This window comes from Geospiza fortis, unplaced genomic scaffold, assembly GCF_000277835.1.
Source record: "Geospiza fortis unplaced genomic scaffold, GeoFor_1.0 scaffold190, whole genome shotgun sequence".
NCBI classification, from domain to species: Eukaryota; Metazoa; Chordata; class Aves; order Passeriformes; family Thraupidae; genus Geospiza; species Geospiza fortis.
The window spans coordinates 3226587-3244683 of record NW_005054328.1 but is presented as its reverse complement, the minus strand read 5'-3'; the positions used below and the strand labels follow the sequence as shown (position 1 = coordinate 3244683).

The 18097-nt window shown below is 40.1% G+C and overlaps 1 protein-coding gene across 1 annotated transcript in view; it reads left to right on the top strand.

The window, feature by feature from the left end:
* The first annotated feature begins 53 nt into the window (after positions 1–53).
* ELOVL4 (ELOVL fatty acid elongase 4) overlaps positions 54–18097 on the top strand; it is a 37165-nt gene continuing 19121 nt past the window's right edge. Inside the window, 3 exon segments of the mRNA XM_031057152.1 lie at positions 54–73; positions 75–162; positions 164–317. Of these exon segments, the coding sequence (XP_030913012.1) occupies positions 54–73; positions 75–162; positions 164–317 (262 nt within the window).

Below are 18097 nucleotides of genomic sequence, written 5' to 3'. Positions count from 1 at the left end.
CTCAAAGTGGCTCCACCTCCCGGGAGACGCGGAGCGCGCTCCGGCTCCCCGGGATGGGGCCGCGGCGGGGACAGACCCCCCACCCCCGCCTGCCCTCCTCGCCCCTCCGGGTGCGTTCCGTGCGGTGTTTGTTTATCTGCCGTAATCCCGTGTAGCGGCCCGGGGTGCGCGGGGCATCGATCCGCGGCAAGGTGAGCGCGTCCCCCGGGCGCCCGCGGGTGGACGTAGCGAAATCCGCTTCCCAGGGCCGGGGTTCCTACGGTTCTCTGCCGCCGCGGCGTGCCTTGAGCTTGTCATACGGGGATCTGATGTCGGAGGTAAGCGAGGCCCTCCGGTAAGTGGTGCCGGAGCTCAGGCGGTCTTTGGCTTCTGCGGCAGGTGGGAGCCCCACGTCGGCATCGCGTGGAGTTCAGCAAAAGAAATGAGGAAATGGTTGTTACCGCCGCTGCAGCAGCTTATCATTTTATATTAAGTGTGTTTGGGTCAGTCCTGCTGGTTTTCGTTTTCAATGTGCTCCACTCCTGTATTGGCACTCCACGACTGCAATGTGGCAGATGCTGAAGGAAGAGTAAATGTCTTGGAATACGGAGAAATGTGCAAAAGCAGCTTGCGGTGCTGGGACAGCAAATGAGGTGGTGCCTTGCTGCAGTGGCCGGTAGCTCTGGGAGTGTTATTGGTCAGCGTGAATGGTTCTGTCTCGTGTATCAAATGAAAGGAGTCGCTTTCACAGCTGCTATTGTGAGTAGCCACGGGCAGCTGGCAGAAGGATCATTTACTCCTCTGGATGTTTTCTTCACTTTTTCGTTGTCCACGCAACGATGAGGTTTAGCTATTTTGAAACCCAGAGCAAAACTGGTGTGCATGTAAGTGTGGATGTATTTGGTGGCAGTGTGATAGGTGGGAATGCGGGGCCTTCATTACAGACGGGAAGCTCACTGCATCAGCAGTCTTTGCTTTTCCACCCCCCCTTCCTTCTGCCATCTGTCAGATAATAAATTAATCTTATGTTATAGGTGGAAGGAGCTCCCTTTTTTCACAATTTGCCTTTCCATAACTTCTGTATATTGCTATATTTTAAAAATTGAGCCTGCTTGTGTATTTTTCTCTTCTGTTTTTAAAAACTGCCAGAATACGAGAGCAACTAAAAATGCTTGCAGCAGCACTGCATTGTAATCTACCAGTGCTTGCTCTCTGACTCTTGCAACATACAGTTGTTCATAGACTGCCAGGTAAAGAATGAAAGAGATGCTATTCTGGTCAATCAATAGCATTTTCAGATGGATATAAAAATAGATGTGGGTACAAGGTTGATAACCTTATAGATTACTTGATTTATTTGAAAAAAATATTTCAAATTCTGCTGTATTTCCTGAACTTCAAAAATATCGTTTAAGTCTCTCAATAGACTATGTCTATTGCAAGCAAAAATGATCAGAAGGGAAAAAAAGAAGAAAAAGCAAGTAAACATAAAGAATGTAACAATAAGTAACTAACTATGATACTATACATAGAGCAAATTTTTTTCTTCTGCTTCTTTGGAGGATGTTAAGCAGTAGTAGGATGACATTGTTATTGCCCCTAAAATATGTGTAAGTCTTACTGATTTACTGAAGTAATTTTTTTAATTTTTGCTTTAAGTTTGGTAACACTGCTGTTAAAGCAGGATTCCATTGTAATGAAGTAATCAGTCCTATCTCGTGGAAAGTTTCTTGTTCAGATTTTGGATTACAGCAGGTCCGTGCAAGGCTAGTTTTGAGTAGAGCCTAAGTCACATGAAAAACACATTACAGTTCTTATTTATACCCAGTAGTATGTGGACCAAGGTTATCCTGTAGTTTTTACAGTCAAGTAGGGATAGGTGAAACATGTAGTGTGTCACATTGTAGTTACAAGGTAGCTCAGAATAAGAAAGTGTTACTCATGAGGCAGTGCCGTGCGGCTGTTAGTGAAATAATCTTTAATGACCGAAGTTCTGCAAAAATACCTGCTCAGTTTGCTGTTTTTCTGCATGTTTCTTTGTTCAGACAAAAATAATTGTCTCCATTTGCCATCTCTGAGTGAACATACAGCATCCTTCCAGTACCTAAAGGGATGCAGGAGAGAGACTTTTTAAAAGGGCATGTAGGGATACGACAAGGTAATGGCTTCAGACTGAAAGAGAGTAGGTTTAGATAATAGGAAAATAATTCTCTCCTGCAAGGGTAATGAGGCACAGGAACAGGTTGCCCAGAGAACATGTGGGTGCCCCATCCCTGGAATTGTTCAAGGCCAGGTTGGATGAGGCTCTGAAATTCTAGTGAAAGGTGTGTCTGCCCACGGAAGGGTGGTTGGAAGTAGATGATCTTTAAGGTCCCTTCCAACCCAAGCCATTCTATGATATGTTAAAATTGTGAATTCAGCACTGTTATGAATTCATGCAATTCACCTTTGTGTTAAGAGCTATGACAGTAACGTTGCTCAACAGAAAACACAAATTATGGCATGCAAGACCATTGCCTAATGTTCAATATCATTAAATAAAAAACTATACCACGCAGCAAAGTTGCTCAACAAATGATGCTATGCAATAGCATTACACAATAAATCATACTGAAACACTACTACACAGCAAAATTACACAACAAAATGTGAAGAAATTTTATTCCCACTACTACTCCTACACTTATTCTCTCAATTTCCCACTTCCATTTTTTTATTGAACACCTGTGTGTCTTTAGCCCTGTTCTCTGTATTCAGCAAGATTGTCTTGCCAGCAGGTGTTTTCTCCTGCTGCCTCGGACTCCTGTGATGACACTTCTGTAGAACTGTGCCAGAACATCCCACTGAGTCTTGTGCTGCTTTATTTTTGCACATTAAAGATTTGATCATTTTCCTTCTCCTGCTTTGTGCTATTTAAAAAGCAACTGACCTTTTCTGAGACCAAAAACCCCCAAAAGACCAAGTATATAATGAGCCTAAATGGTTTTGAGTCGATGTTACAATTTCTTTTAGCATTAAGCATGCTGTCTAAATCTGATTTGTTTGTGGTTTTGGTTTTTTAAGTCTTGCATTTGGGAATAATAGCAGTGTTCTGTGACTTTTCCCCCAAGTATATTATCAAATACATTTTCAGCATTAGCTTGATGCTTTTGCTTGTTCATTTGTTGAAAAACTACTTTGTTTCTCTCCGCCCGTGACTACTTTTCAGACCCCTTCCATGAAAGCCCAAAATCCATTGTAACTATATATTCACCTAGGAGGCTGAAATTCATAATTTAGGAAGCCATAATCTTCAAGAAGAGATAGAAGGGTCAAAAACATGTTCTTAGCGGTCATCAACAGCAAAAAAAAGGTGGTCAGAGGAACAGTTACTATCAGGAAATATGATCTAGGAATTCCATGTCCTTATTTCTGTAAGGGCATGGGACCAGTTCCATGTAATTGCTAGGGCAGGGCTTCCTTCTTTCTCTCAGCTTGAGTAGCTGGTTGGGGTTGGATTTGCCAGGAAGGATTAAGGGTATGATTAGATGACTGAGCAAGTGACTTAAAGGGAGGTTCCAGGCTGAGCCCAGGGGAACTATTAAGATGAATAACTCAGGACACAATCAGAAAAGAAGAGTGTGGAAATCTCAAAATGTGGGCAAAGAGACCATTGTCAGTCGGGGAGGGGGAGTGGGATTGTGGCTTGAAAAGAAGACTCATGAAACACTGGACAAAAATATTTATTTAGAGGAGCTACTTAATTTGAATGTACTGAACTAAGGAACAGAAGGCTTTACTGACTTTGGGTGAGAATGATTGTTCTTGGAGCTCAAGAGTTTAAAGGAGGCAGGGCCATCCCAGGCCACGTGGGACTGCTTTGGAACAGCAACTATTTACAGCTGTTGCAGTTAATAAGATTACAGACTTTTTCCATCAGTAGGAAAGGAGAGAGATGCAAACTTTCACTTAAGTGGTAGGGTGGTGTTCTCCCTAGCATCTTGTTCAGAAGCAACATCAATTGTAGGTTTTATCAGTTGGGTCAAAAGTATAAGGCAGTGAGGATGGAGAAGATGGGAAACTTAGAGCTGCTTGCCTAAAAGGTGAACCAGTGGAGCAGCTTCCTTGAGAACACTGATTGCCATGACCACTTTTGCTAGGAAATCTTGGGACTAATTTAAAAATTGCCCAGGAGGTTCAGGTTCGTTTTCTATTTCAGTCCAGGGAACAGAAACAGAACAAAACACGTTTTTTCTTCCCTTGTACCTTCCCCCATGGAGAACCCAAGTATGACCAAAGGATCCTAAGTGTTTGTGCTTGAGAAGTTCACTGGGTGCTTAGCAGAACACTCTGAGTGCAAGTAGTCCCTTGTAGCTGAGGATTTGTGCCAAAGTGGAGGCAAGTAGAATCCCAGTGAAAGTGCTTCAGAGGGTGATGATGGGGAAAGAGAATGAAGGGTGAGATTAAGGTTCATGAAGTCTGTTTCACAGAAACAAAGCAGAATGTGTTCCTGAACTTTCAGAGGGCTGGTTGAGCATCAGATTTGGTGATTTGGCACAATACTTGTCCTGCAAATACAATATTTCTCAAGGGAACAGTTTTTTCAGTCTGTGGCCATGGCTGGGTAAAACACAAGGATTAGACAGGGAGAAACATACTGGAAATGGAAAAACTGTCTAACTGGGCTGGCTGTCTTGTGGCAGAAACACAAAGAAAAAACCTGTGGCAGGAGCAGCACTTGGAGAAATTGATTGTGGAAGCAAAGAATGTTAATGCCTAGATCATATGAGACTGCTGTCAACTAAACTGAGCAATAGGAGCATCCAGTTTATTTGATTCACTTGACATTTAATTGCCAGTCAGTGAAGAGAGGGAATTTATTAGTGAAGAAAAAATATAATGCTTGGTATTGAAGGCAATTTGCTGATTGTTTGAGGGAAATTCTACCCCTGTTTCATCATCAGGAGATTTTATCAGATTGTACAACTCAAAAGACATAATCAGAACTAAACAGATACCACACATTTTTGGAAGTGGAAACATCATTCAGAAAAGTACATTAGTGAAGGGGAAATGTCTACTTAGACACCTTGGGTCAGCAAGCTTCAAGACCTTGGTCATGAGGGAGTAGGACCAAGCAAAATAAACTCTATGGATGAAAAGTGAGTTATGAGTGGAAGACTTCTTTCCTAAAATGAAGGAGGAGAAGTTGTAGGGAAGATATGCAAATCTCAGCTCCAGTAAAGAAATGAAACAGAAAACACCTTCAAAGAGCACCAGCAAGAATGTAATACAAACCTCTGTTTGAACACGCATCAGCATATTCCAGAAAGAAAAGGAAATGTGTAGACAAAATGACAAGAACATAACTGAATATTTGAAAATTCATTCTAAAACTGTGTAGGTAGCACATCTTGAAATCTTTAAAGGAAATAAGTTGTTATGAGTACTCTTAAAGGAGAATCCATGGGAAAAGATCTGGAAATGGCTGTTTACAGAATTGACCAAGCTGATTGCATGACCTTAGTACCTACTGCAGAAGGTCAAGTGGCTAGATGTTTAGAATTCAGCACATGGCAAATTGCTGTTGCAGAGTTCTAAGCAAATCATGTTTCTCAGCTGAGGCATCATGAGGTGTAAATCAGTGTGTGGTCCTGGAGCCCCATACTGCAACCAGAGGTGAAGAATTCTTGGGAAGTTGAAATATCCTTGCTATGAAGCAGATGCAGTCATCCTGGAGACTCCACTGGTTACACAGACTGATCAGGGATAGTGGCTGAACTCTTGCTCACAGGTAGCTGTCTCTAGTTGGAGTACCTCAACAGGAGTGTTTGTAGTTGTCACCCTGCCCTCATGCTGCGCTCAGGGTGAGGAGGGCTGTGGCAGGGCTGGGGTTATAGGTATGAACCACCAGAAGAGGTTGTATTCAAGGCAGCTGTGCTGCTGTCCTGTGCAACCAGGGAAGAGTGTCAAAGGCTGCACAAGGACAGGTAGTAGAAGAAGCTTAGGGAATATAAGATGTAGTTCCTTTTAAGGTCTTGTAGATCAGGAGTCATGAGGAGTGGGTAAGGCAAGACTCCACTTTTTCCTCTTCCGGTCCAGACAGGTTTTTGGAATTACTTGATTGATTAGGAGAGCATTTAGATAAAAGGTGAATGAATGAAAATACTCCAAATAGATATGGAGCAGACTTTGAGAGGAAGAATTTGCTAGGATGCAGGGCTAAGGGGGGAGAAGAGGCTGTTGTATGTACTGAAGAGTTTTTCTGAGGTAAGGCGAGTGGGATTGAATGAATGCCGGAATGACCTGAAAAACTGGAGCTAAATGAGAGTTCATTTACCTAAAAAGAATTGACCATTAAAGGAATGACAGCTTTGGCTTTTAAAGAGTGTTGATGTGACTGGGGTGTTTCCAGAGCACAGAAGTTTGACAGTGTGATTTTAAGGACAGATCTGATCCATAAGGTAGGACTTCTCTGACTAGTAAATATATTACAAGGCTTTGCTTTCTCAAACTGTATTTGGAAACCAAGTTGGAGCTACCGCTGCACTTCATAAGGAACACTTTGAGTGGGTCTGTCTGACTGACACCTCACTTAGGAGGATGTAGATGCTGAATACAGTTCCTGCATCTTGTGTGGTGGCAAGTGGGAACAACTAAGCTCAGTGTTGACAAACTCAAGTGCTTCTGAGTGTATGAACTTCAAAGTCTTGTGGAATTTTAAGGATGCAAATGAAGTCAGCTCTGAAATTCAGGCTTGGCAATACTTAGGTGTTAGCCCTGTTGGAGTTTTGAGTACTGCACCCTAGCTACTAGGCAAAGCAGTAAGTAGCTGCAAGGCAAGCCTGGAGATAAATGGAGTGCAATGTGGTTTGTATTAACTCATTTTGTGTTTGCTTGGATCTATAGATAAGCATGAACTAGATTACCTTTCTCTCATGGAAGGTGAGGGAGAATAAGCTACCTCAGTTTGGCTTGCATTTGATGAGAGATAGTGATGCCTGTGGGCATCAATAGCTCTTGGTTTTGTGTTGCTTGTTTACCTGCAACTCAACTTCTTTCTTTAGGCACTTGAATTATTTCAGTGGTTTGATCCTTAACTCCTGTCCTGGAGTGTTCACTCTCTCTGTGGCATTGTGTCTGCTTGTACCATGGGATTCTTCCTTTGTATTGTGTTTGCATGGGAAGGTTTTGGTACTGGGAGGGCTATGCTAGAAGCTTCCCCCATGTCCAACAGAGTCAATGCTGGCCCATTCCAAGGTGGGCCCGCTGCTGGCCAAGGCTGAGCCAATCAGTGGTGTAATAAAATCTCTGTGACAACAATCACACCATGAAAAGCAGCATGGCCAGCAGATTGAAGCAGGTGAGTCTGTCCCTCTACTCCACTCTTGTCTCTCTACTCCACTCTTCCACCTCTGGGGTCCCCAGCACAAAAAGGACAATGACCTAACGGAGCAAATCTGGAGCAGGGCCACCAAGTTGTTCAGAGGGATGGAGCACCTCTCCTATGAGGAAAGGCTAGGAGAATTGGATTTGTTCAGCCTGGAAAAGAAAAGGCTTTGGGGTGACCTAATTGTGTCCTTCCAGTATCTGAAAGGAGCCTACAAGAAAAATGGAAAGAAACTTTTTACAAAGGCATGTAGTGAGAAGATAAGGGGGAATGGCTTCAAACTGGAAAAGTGGAGGTTTGGGTTAGAAATGTTAGGAAAAAATTCTTTATTCTGAGGATGGTGAGATGCTGGAACAGGTTGTCCAGAGAAGCTGTGGATGCCCCATCCCTGGAAATGTTTAAAGCCTGGAATGTTTAGGCTGGATGGGGCTCTAAACAACCTGGTCTAATGGAAGATGTCCCTGTTCATGATAAAGTTGTTTGAAATGGCTGATCTTTAATATCCTTTCCAAACCAGGCGATTCTATGATTCTACAATAATATATTTAAGAAGAGGGGAAAAAAAGTAGCACAGAAGTAATTGCAGCCAGAGAAAAGAGTGAGAATATGTGATACAAACCACTCTGCAGACATGGAGGTCAGGGAAGGAAGGTGAGGGAGGAGGTGCGCCAGGCACTGAAGCAGAGATGCCACTGCAGCCCATGGGAAAGACCTTGGTGAGGTGCCCCTGATGCCTGTGGAGGTCCATAGGGCTGCAGAGATCCATCTGCAGCCTGTGGAGGAGCCTCACACCAGAGCAGGTGGATGCTGTAAGAAGGCTGTGACCCTATGGGAAGCCTGTGCTGGAGCAGGCTCCTGGCAGGAAGGATCCAACACTGGATCAGTTTGTGAAGAGCTGCACTCTGTGAGAAGGACTCAGGCTGGAGAATTTCATGGAGGACTATCTCCTGTGGGAGCAACCTGACACTGGAGCAGGGAAAAGACTCCTCCTCCTAAGGAAGAAGCAGAATCAGAAACAGCATGTGATGAACTGACTGTAATCCCTATTTCCAATATCCCATTGCGACTGACAGGGCAATGACAGGTACAGAATCAGGAGTAAAGTTAAGCCTGGGAAGCAGGGAGGGTTTGGGAGAAAGGTGCTTTTTGGGTTTGTTCTGCTTCTCATTATACAACTCAGATTTTGATTGGTAATAAATTCAAGTAATTTCCCCAAGTCACATCTGTTTTGTCTGTGACAGTAATCAGTTTGTGACCTCTCCCTGTCCTTATTGCTCTCTACAACACCCTGAAAGGTGGCTGTAGTCAGGTAGGGGTTGGTCCCTTTCTCCAGGCAACCACTGACAGAACCAGAGGATGCAGTCTTAAGCTGCACCAAGGGAGATATAAGTTGGATATTAGGAAGAAGTTTTTTATGGAAGGAGTGATAAAGTACTGGAATGGTCTGCCTGGGGAGGTGGTGGAGTCACCATCCCTGGCTGTTTTTAAGAAAAGACTGGATGTGGCGCTTGGTGCCATGGTGTAGTTGAGGTGTTAGGGCATGGGTTGGACTTGATGATCTTGAAGATCTCTTCCAACCTAGTCATTCTGTCATTCTGATTAACTCATTATGAGCCTTTTCTTCTATCTTCTGTAACCTATCCAGCTGAGTGGGGAGTGACAGAGCAGTTTTGGTTGGTACCTGGCCTCCAGACAGGGTCAAACCAGTGCATCCCTGGTTTCACTTTCTGTTTCAGCATAGTCATGAACTCTCGACTGTTTGGTTTGTTTCCATCATATTTTCCTATTCCTTTTATCTATTTCTGCTATATCTAAAAAGTGTCTTCTTCCAGCTCTTGCATATGTTGTGCTTAGTTTACATGCTTGACTATAGTGTTCTTCTATTTTCTTTTTTTTATCTGCTTATAGATATTATCTCCTTGATTGCTTCTCCCAGTTATGACCAATAAGAAAAATTGGTCATAAATTTTAAATGTTTTAAATGCTTTCTAAATGTTCTTAGAATATTGCTGAAAGAAGTGAATTTATAACCCATGTCTTTCACTTTTTCTGTTGAGCCAGCAAATCTTCCCTCTGACCTGATTTTATGTCTTCCTATTCTTAGAATATCATTGTAACAACTTGTTTTTAAATGGTTTGAGTTAACATTAAAAAAAAAAGTACTTAGTAGTTAAATTGACTAGCTGGGCTGTAAATAGGAGACTTCATAATCATATTTTCTATGCAGTTTAATATTTAGTGGTTTACCAGGAACAGATGAGCCCAGTAGAAATACTCACAGAGTACCCTAAAATGCTTTGATAATTAGGTCAGGTTTTTTTCTACTTTGTCCAATCTCCATTTCAGTGATTCCTGAATATTTTACCATGAAGGAGACACTTTATTGCTGAAACCATTAGAGAAGCTTGGGACCCATGTGTTAGCATGGAAGGTAACACAACTGTGGAAGTGAAAAGATTCAATTGTAGCAGTCATTTGGACATGGACATTATGTAGCTTCCACACTGATGATTTTGCTACTGTGTATTAGTGAATCAAAGATTCAGACACTGATCATTCTTTTCATCACTTTTGTGTTAAAAACATGTTGTCATTCAGTTCCTATTTTGAAAATCAGCCTTTCAAAATTAGTCTTTTTTTGTGCTTGGTTCCTCATCTCTCCAATTTGTCATTTTTGCTGATGTTAAAGGGATGTTGAGGAATTAAGTTCTAAATGTTTTAGAGTTTTGTTTTTCCTTGGAGGCTTTGACTGATGTATTTGTGTTAAGCTAACAGAAGACCTAATGCATCTCACAACTGTAAATTTACTTCTGTCTCTGAACTTTGAAGCGCTAATGCATTTCAGTAACTCCTTTTGTAGTTTTTAATCAAAACAAAATTCTCATCTCATTCATCCTTCTGTAAAACCAAAGTGATGAGGAGCATCCTTGTGATAATGCAAACAGGGAAAACAGGTAGTTTATCAGAGAGCTTTCTGTGCTTGCAAATTTTACCCCGTAGTTTTCTGGTATTATTCTTAGTTAGATTTCACTTGCCACTGCTGGTTTTCATACATGCTCAAGCACTGCATTTAAGTCTCTAAATGTTCATCCACAACCCCAAATAGCTGTGTTACAAGAGCATGGACATAAGTTGTTTATATTTGCTGTGTAGTTAAACATCACTATCCTTCTAGCACATTAGTCATGTGTCAGTGCTGAATTTACTGTCAGTGCTGAATTTACTGTCCCATGTATGCTGAGGTTGTAACACTTGACTCCACAGTGGATAAGACCTTGCAGAGTTATTATTGAACTGATATTAATAATCTTTCACATTTTTCAATGAACTTATGTTTAAACTGAAGGAATCCAGTATCTGTCTTTGGAGGAGGTCATCATACCCTGTGATCATCCCCTTCAGCATTATAAAACTCTGGGTGGGCCAGTAGACTAATCTGTTGTTGCAAGATTGAATGTGCATAAATCCTGTGTTTGCATTACTGCTTACTGATACTTCTACAACTATTTTCATAGTGCCAAACCCCAATGTGAAGTGCCATACCCCAGTATGAAGCAGTGACATGATAGATAGTTTTGGCAAAAACCACAAAAGTTTGAATAAAAGTTTCAGTGGAAGAAAAGCTTTATGAAGTATGTTTTGTGCAGTACTTCTATTGCTTTAGAAATACAGACATATATGCTGGATCATAAAGTCTGCAAGTAGTTTATAAAATTACATTGTGTGGTTGGATTGGGGGTTTTGTGTGCTTTCATCTGTTTACTCCATAACTTATAATACTTAAGAAAAAGCATGCAGGCATGACTGCATTGGGAATGCATCTTGCATTTGTGATGTTTGGAAAAGAAGATATGGCAACCAGAAGAGTACTTCATAGCTCAAGGGCTTGTATCTTGCATATCTTGTGTAGGCTTCAATGAGGATTATATTTTTATTATTACTTAAAGCAGAGCATTTATTCTGTCCCCACAAGTAAGCATAATCAATGGAGGAGATACATATAATTTGAGCAAGGCAATATATTTGGAATTGAAAATCCTGAGACTTGATGGTAAATTGTCATGTGTCCTGAACTTCATAGTAATTCCATAACTATCCTTGTCTTGAAACATGTGTATAATGTAATTGCTGTGTATAGGCACAGAGACAATATGATATTAATCACTGAGGCATAGGAGTCCTGAGAAGATTACAATTATGGGAAGGTTAGTTAAAATACATCAGGCCTTTTAACAGCAAATTGGGATTTGGCTTTCCTGTTACTTAAATGGGAGTTTATAAAACACATGCACATTACACAGGTGTTCATTAGCTGCAGGAGGTGTTGCTCTTAGCTGCGTGGCATTTTGATTTTATGTTGCTGTTTACAGCTTTAAAGAAGACTAAGCAGTCAATTACAAAGCCCTGAAATTCAAAACAAAGCCACAACTGGTTATGGTTGGTACCTGTTAGTCTTGCCTCATAGTCCTCTTGGTTTTGGGGAAGGCATCTCTCATTTCTGACCACAGGGTTTTGTACAGCAAACTTAGAATTTGTGGGTTTCATTGTTTTGATTTTTGGGGTATGTGCTGTCATTATTCATTATGCTTGAGGCTGAATACTCTTATTTTTGCACCTTAGTTTTATGTTTTATGGCTTGTTAAAATGACAATGCTTTGCCAAAACATTTTGATGTCTCTTGTTCTTGACCTGAACTAATTAGTTTGTTCCTGACTAGTTAAAGCTTAAGGATAGACAAAATACTTAACTCAGATTTTTAGATTTATTATCAAAGATTTTAAAAAACCTGCTTTGTCTCTACTGATCTACTAATTAATTAAAAAAAAAAAAAGCATAATAGCTGACCTGGTTAAAGTATTTTTCCCTGGGTTTTGGGAACCTTTGTCCATATAGCATCCTGTGCTATATGGACCTTTGTCCATATGTCATCCTTAGCTTTACCAATACTGTACATGGGAAGAAATTCTTAACTGTGAGGGTGGTGAGGCACTGGAACAGGTTGCCCAGAGAAGCTGTGGATGATGCTCCGTCCCTGAAAGTGTTCAAGACCAGGTTGGATGGGACTCTGAGCAACCTCTAGTGAGGTCCTTACTCAAGCCAGGGTGGTTTGAAATGGATGATCTTTGAGGTCCTTTCCAACCCAAGTCATTCTATGATTCTCTGATACTCACATCTTTGTTTTCTTGCCAGTTATTAGCACCACTGATACTGTGACATTATGATAATACAGAATTTTTTGTGACATAAAGCAGCAGGGACTTGACTGATTCCTGAGAAACCACTGCAAGGCAAATTTAAATGTTTGCAGAATATACAGAGATGAGCCATGAAGATGATTCTGTGACAGGAAAATATGCCTGCAGGTGCATAAGATGAAGTGTTTCTTGAAGGAAAATTAAAAAAAAAAAAAAAGGCAACTAGTGAGTGACCTGATAACTGTTCAGAACTACCCAAATGAGGAAGGAAAAAAATGATAGGTCAAGGAAAGAAAGTTATAGTGAACTAGTTAAAGTTTAATCCTAATTTCTTTGGCTGTAGTGAGAAACTTTATGCTAGTTAACATTTTACAGCAAGCTGCTATATGTTCTACCAGGCTTGCTGCCTCTGAAAATATGTATCCTGTGCTAAAATGGGAAATGCTTTTAAAAATGATCTCTTGGCTTATACATGTGTTAATGGAAGCTTCATGGCCTTTGCTTTGTAGATGATACTAGATTCTTTCTGAGTTAGGTACAGGTCCTGTCAAACTCCTTAGAAATACCTGTAGTGCCAGAAGACTGCAGACATTGCCAAGTATGATAGGTAAGAAGGAAGCATAAACTGGCCATTCTTTTTGTCCCAGTCATTTTGCTTTCCTGCGGCAATCTGTCTGCACGATCTCTCCTAAGAAGATATGGACTTTTCTTTTGCCTGAAACATGGATGAGGCTGTGGGGATATAATTTTAATTCATGCAGTAGCTTCAATCTGCTATTACAGGATTTCTCCTGTAAAGTATAAAGAAACTTTATAAACTGAGATTATTAGCAACAGGACAAAAGGAAATGGCCTGAAGCTGTGCAGGGGGAGGATCAGGTTAGACATCAGGAAAAATTTCTTCACTGGATGGGGTGGTTAGATGTTAGAATGGGCTGCCCCAGGAAGTGTGGGGTCACCCTCCCTAGAGGTGTTCAAGAAATTACTGTTCATGGCATTTAGGTGCTATGGTTTAATTGACATGGTGGTGTTCAGTCATGGGATGGACTAGATGATCCTGGAGGTCTTTTCCAACTTTAATGATTCTGTAATTCCACTAATTGAGGAATGGAGTGCAGTTTGTGCAGTGAATAATCAATAGCAAAGCAGGTAAGTTAGTTCAAGCAATGACAACCTAAGAAAAAAATTCATTTGGGGCCATATGAACAGCTCTATTAAAATAACAGTAAGTGAATAGAAAATTTTTAATTCTATAGATTTTCCATCCAAAAATATATGGCCTCTCAATTTTCACTCTGCAGTGCTACTTCATTATCAGTCTTCAGTCTCAAACTGTGCGGCCCATGTAGTCATGTACTGTTTTAAAGGCTAATTTTATAGCTTTAGCTGTTGTTTTTCTGAGGTGTTAGTTAGTCAGAGACTGAGCTTTTTTTTTTTTTTGGAATTTCTACAAACTGCTTACAGTAAATCTACTCTGAAATTTTTCTGATGTATTACTCAGTTTAGTTTAAAAGCATAGGGTCTAATGAGGTAGATGCTTATTCAAGTTTACTTTCAACAGATCCAGTCTGCAATGGTTGTGTAGCCAGAGTGAATCTTGTATTCACTTGTAAATATTAACATGACTGAACCAGTATTTCTAATAAAAGTCTTGGAGAGAAGTATATTGTATATTTATGTGTAGCCAGAAAGAAAAGGGGGAAGGAAGGGGGTCACTAAAGCACTAAAATCACTGAAGGGATCTAGTGTGAAAACTTGGTAATCATTTTAAGGTGAGTGAAGTTATATTTCTCACCTGTTTTTTTAATATTATATGGGCTTTCATTTTGTAGTTATTTCAATTATAGTGGTAGTGGAACTAACAAGCACTAAAATCACTGAAGGGATCTAGTGTGAAAACTTGGTAAACATTTTAAGGTGTGTGAAGTTATATTTCTCGTCTTTTTTTTAAATATCTATGCTCTCATTTTGTAATTATTTCAATTATAGTGGTAGTGGAACAAGCAGGGAAATTCTTAGGTAATTAAAACACTGTGGTTCATGGAACAGTACTCCAATTAGGTAATACTGCTGTGCCTTCCTTCTATTGTGGAGTCAAAATTTGACTTGTTTAAGAAAATCTTTCCTAAACTTGAGGTTGGCTTTGAGAGTACTTTTGTTAAAATAGAGGTGATCTGCAGAGAGCTCTCCCAGAACCACTTTTAAATGCTCGCTGTCATTTCTGCAGTGTCTTTAGAAATGTAATCGGCCAGATGGATGTGCTGGATTGGCACTGTAAGTGTCTTTGCGCTGAGAATAGTATCAATAGCTATTAATAACTTTGAAAGTCTCTCCAGATAAATTAGTGAGCACCGACCTGATAGCTAAGGAATACATGTGTTGTTAAACTGAAGATTTTCTAAGTATTTCTTTTGAACCTAACATGAATGCAGGGAATTGCAATAATCATGTATTTTAGTGATGTAATATTTTCTCTAAAACTGATTTTAAAAGCAAATATAATCGCCACTGTACTGTTCCAGGATTTCTCTAGGTGAATGTCAAAGTGACTGTGCTGTGGATTTGTTTGCTTATTTTTCAAGAGGAAAGAAAAAAATTTATTGTAGGCTAAGAAAAATGCAGGAAAGTCTAAAATCTTTTCTATCAGAAAGGAAATGCTGAACCATGTTTAACAGAAATGCTTACATATTAAAACAATTACGGTATGTTTCTCAAAAATTTATTGTGATTTTTAATGCTGGAACACCATCACTGCAGCCCTACTTACTGAAATTCATCTTCACTTTCCATTCATATTTCAGTATAGGTTAATGTCCTCTTTGGACATTACCAGGTAGGATATTCAGTTCTTTTCACTGGTCCTGTTCTTCTTGCTTTGAATGAAGAAGTCAAAAGGGCCTATTTGTGTGTTTCTTGTTAATTTCCCCACAAAAAGAATTACATCCTGCAAAGGTAGGTACCTATGGGCAATTGCAAATATATATATATATATATATATATATATATATAAATAATAATAAATATACTTACATATAAATATATAAATGTAAGTTCTTCTGGTTTTTGTCTTTGCAAGGTGTAACTTCAGAATGTATATACACAAAATGGCAGGAAAGCCTTGTGTATATACATATTTCCTTACATAACAGTTATTTTCTACCAAGAACATGTTAGTAGGTGCCTTAGTCTAAGCTGGATTCATTTTTGCTAGAAAGTGCAACCCTAAGTATTTGTTGTAAAAGTTTTCCCACCTTACCAGAAGAGCACTGTACTACAGGCTGTGCCACCACAGCAGACATTTTATTTGTGATCGAATTAGAATCTGGGTCTTGGGATTTGAAAGACAAATGCATTAATCCCCTGAAAGATTCAGTCAATCTCTGTCAATTCTAATCAGGTAAAGGCATTGGTCGTTTTGCTTCACAGCAGTTGGAGGGATTTTTTTTTAATTCAGGGAGCTGGCCTTTTTATTTCAAGCTTATTTCATCTTTGAGGTAAAAATATCCCTATTCCGTGTGAAATACTGCAGGATTTAATGCACTTGTATGTCTCCTTAAGCTATCACAGTTCTCTGTAATTTGCAGAATTCTTTTGTGGTCATCAGCACCAGCTAGTAAGTAGGACACCAAATTATGCTGGTTTTGCTAAAACAGATTGGGGGCTGGGAAGGAGGAAGGTGTTGGAGTAGCTTGGAATGTTTGTCACTTGAGCAGATGACTTAAGATAGTGAATTTATCTTTGAAAGAGACCATCTGAAAAGAAGTTTGGAGCAAGGGTCTGCATTTTTCTGGGTTTTCTGTGTAGAACATGAATGAGCAGGCTTGCCAGGTAAACTGAAATGAAATTGGTTTTGTATCATCTTCTGTGCAATAAGAATGGAGTTGACTTATGATGCAACAAGTTACTTTGCATTATCCGGGAGAGATGCTGTGATGAAAAAGTTCAGGGAGTAATAGTATCATGTTTTCTGATGCCGCAGTACTAGTTAAAAATAATCATATGCAGAAGCTCCTAGATGCCCTCAAAATAAACATAAGGTGGTGTTTGTAGTTAGCACAGTAGAACAGACTGCTCTACTGTCTTGGCCAGGATGCACTCCAGAACTGAATTGCCTACATGTTCCCTCTCATAGAAGCATTTTGTGTTTGTAATTACTTGTCCTAGGAGAGGTCAGGCCCCCAGAATGGCAATGTTGGATACCCTGGGCAGTGTGTTACAAGGTTTGTAACAGTAATATATGTTTTTCCTGTAAATAATTCAAGACTTGTCTGAGATGTAGTGGCTCACTGTCCCATTCTCCCTTTGGAGAGGGAAAGTAACAGGCTGAGACCATGGCATGGAAGAGTAATGGCAGCTTTTCAGGTGCTCTTATGTAGTTGTCAGAGTTAATAAAATAAATCTCTTGGTTTTCTCCAGTGAGGTTCTTCAATTTATAGTATTTGTGGAAAGGAGGCAGAAGAATTGTTTACAGTACTGATGAGGTGTGAGGAGGCAAAGCCTACTTGCAGCTGGGTTTTGGTATAAGTTGTCTCTTTGTCTTTCCTTTCACCCTCTGGTGAATCCTCATTCTTCCATCTAGAAGTCCAGAAATGTTTGTCCACTGACACAAAAAGAAATCTGGAACAGGTCATGGGTTCCTGTTTTCAGCAGCGGGTGGTAGCATTCACCTCATGGCTAAAACTCTAATCTTCCTCTTTCACATTTCTTTGTATTGCCACTTTAGTGTGTAAAATTATCATGAAACATTGTGTTAGAAAATAGAAGAGAGATTCTCTAATGTGTCTTTTTCTCTTTATCCTCTTTATATTCCTTATTGCAAGAAACCTGGGAAAGCAACTGTGTCTCTTGCCTCACCTGCTCTTAACTCTTTCCGATTACAGTGAAGGGAAATCTGGATTTGATTAAAGCATGGCACTCATTGGCTGTTCCCAGAGCTGTCTCTTAACTGACATCTTTCTTTTTGTTTCATGATGAATCCTTGCCTATTACTTGGTGCCTGGTAGATGAATGATGAGGTTCTCTGCTTTTTTTTTCTTTTTTCTTTCTTTTTTTTTTTTTGGTTATTTTTTGGTTTTAGATTCAGACTGGTAGAGTAATCACTAAAGGTAAGAAGGAACTGAATTGTAAAGGATATAAGAGTGTAATAATTGCAATGCAGTAGTGATTTCAACTTTGGTAGGTGATACTCTCTGTGGTTTCAGGAGCTTGATGAAAAGTTGAGTGGTAACTCTTCTCTCACTCTGTTCAGGTCCTCTTTCATTGCCTGTGTTTCTACAGCTGATCTATCTGATTTTTGACACTTCTCCCTGTAATCTTTGCCCTATCTTGCCCTTGGCTTCTTTTGGTGGCTGTGGCCACACAGCTGAATCCCATCATTCTGGCAGCATCAATGTCCTATCTTGAAGTTTCCATGCATTAGGATGAATTTTCTCTTCTGGCATTAACAGCCATAATGGAAGCAGTTAGGCTTCTCTTTCTGCTTTTCCATTTCTTTTTAGGCCTCCTAGCATCTTGGAATGTGCAGCTCAATTATTATTAAATCATCTGGAAATAA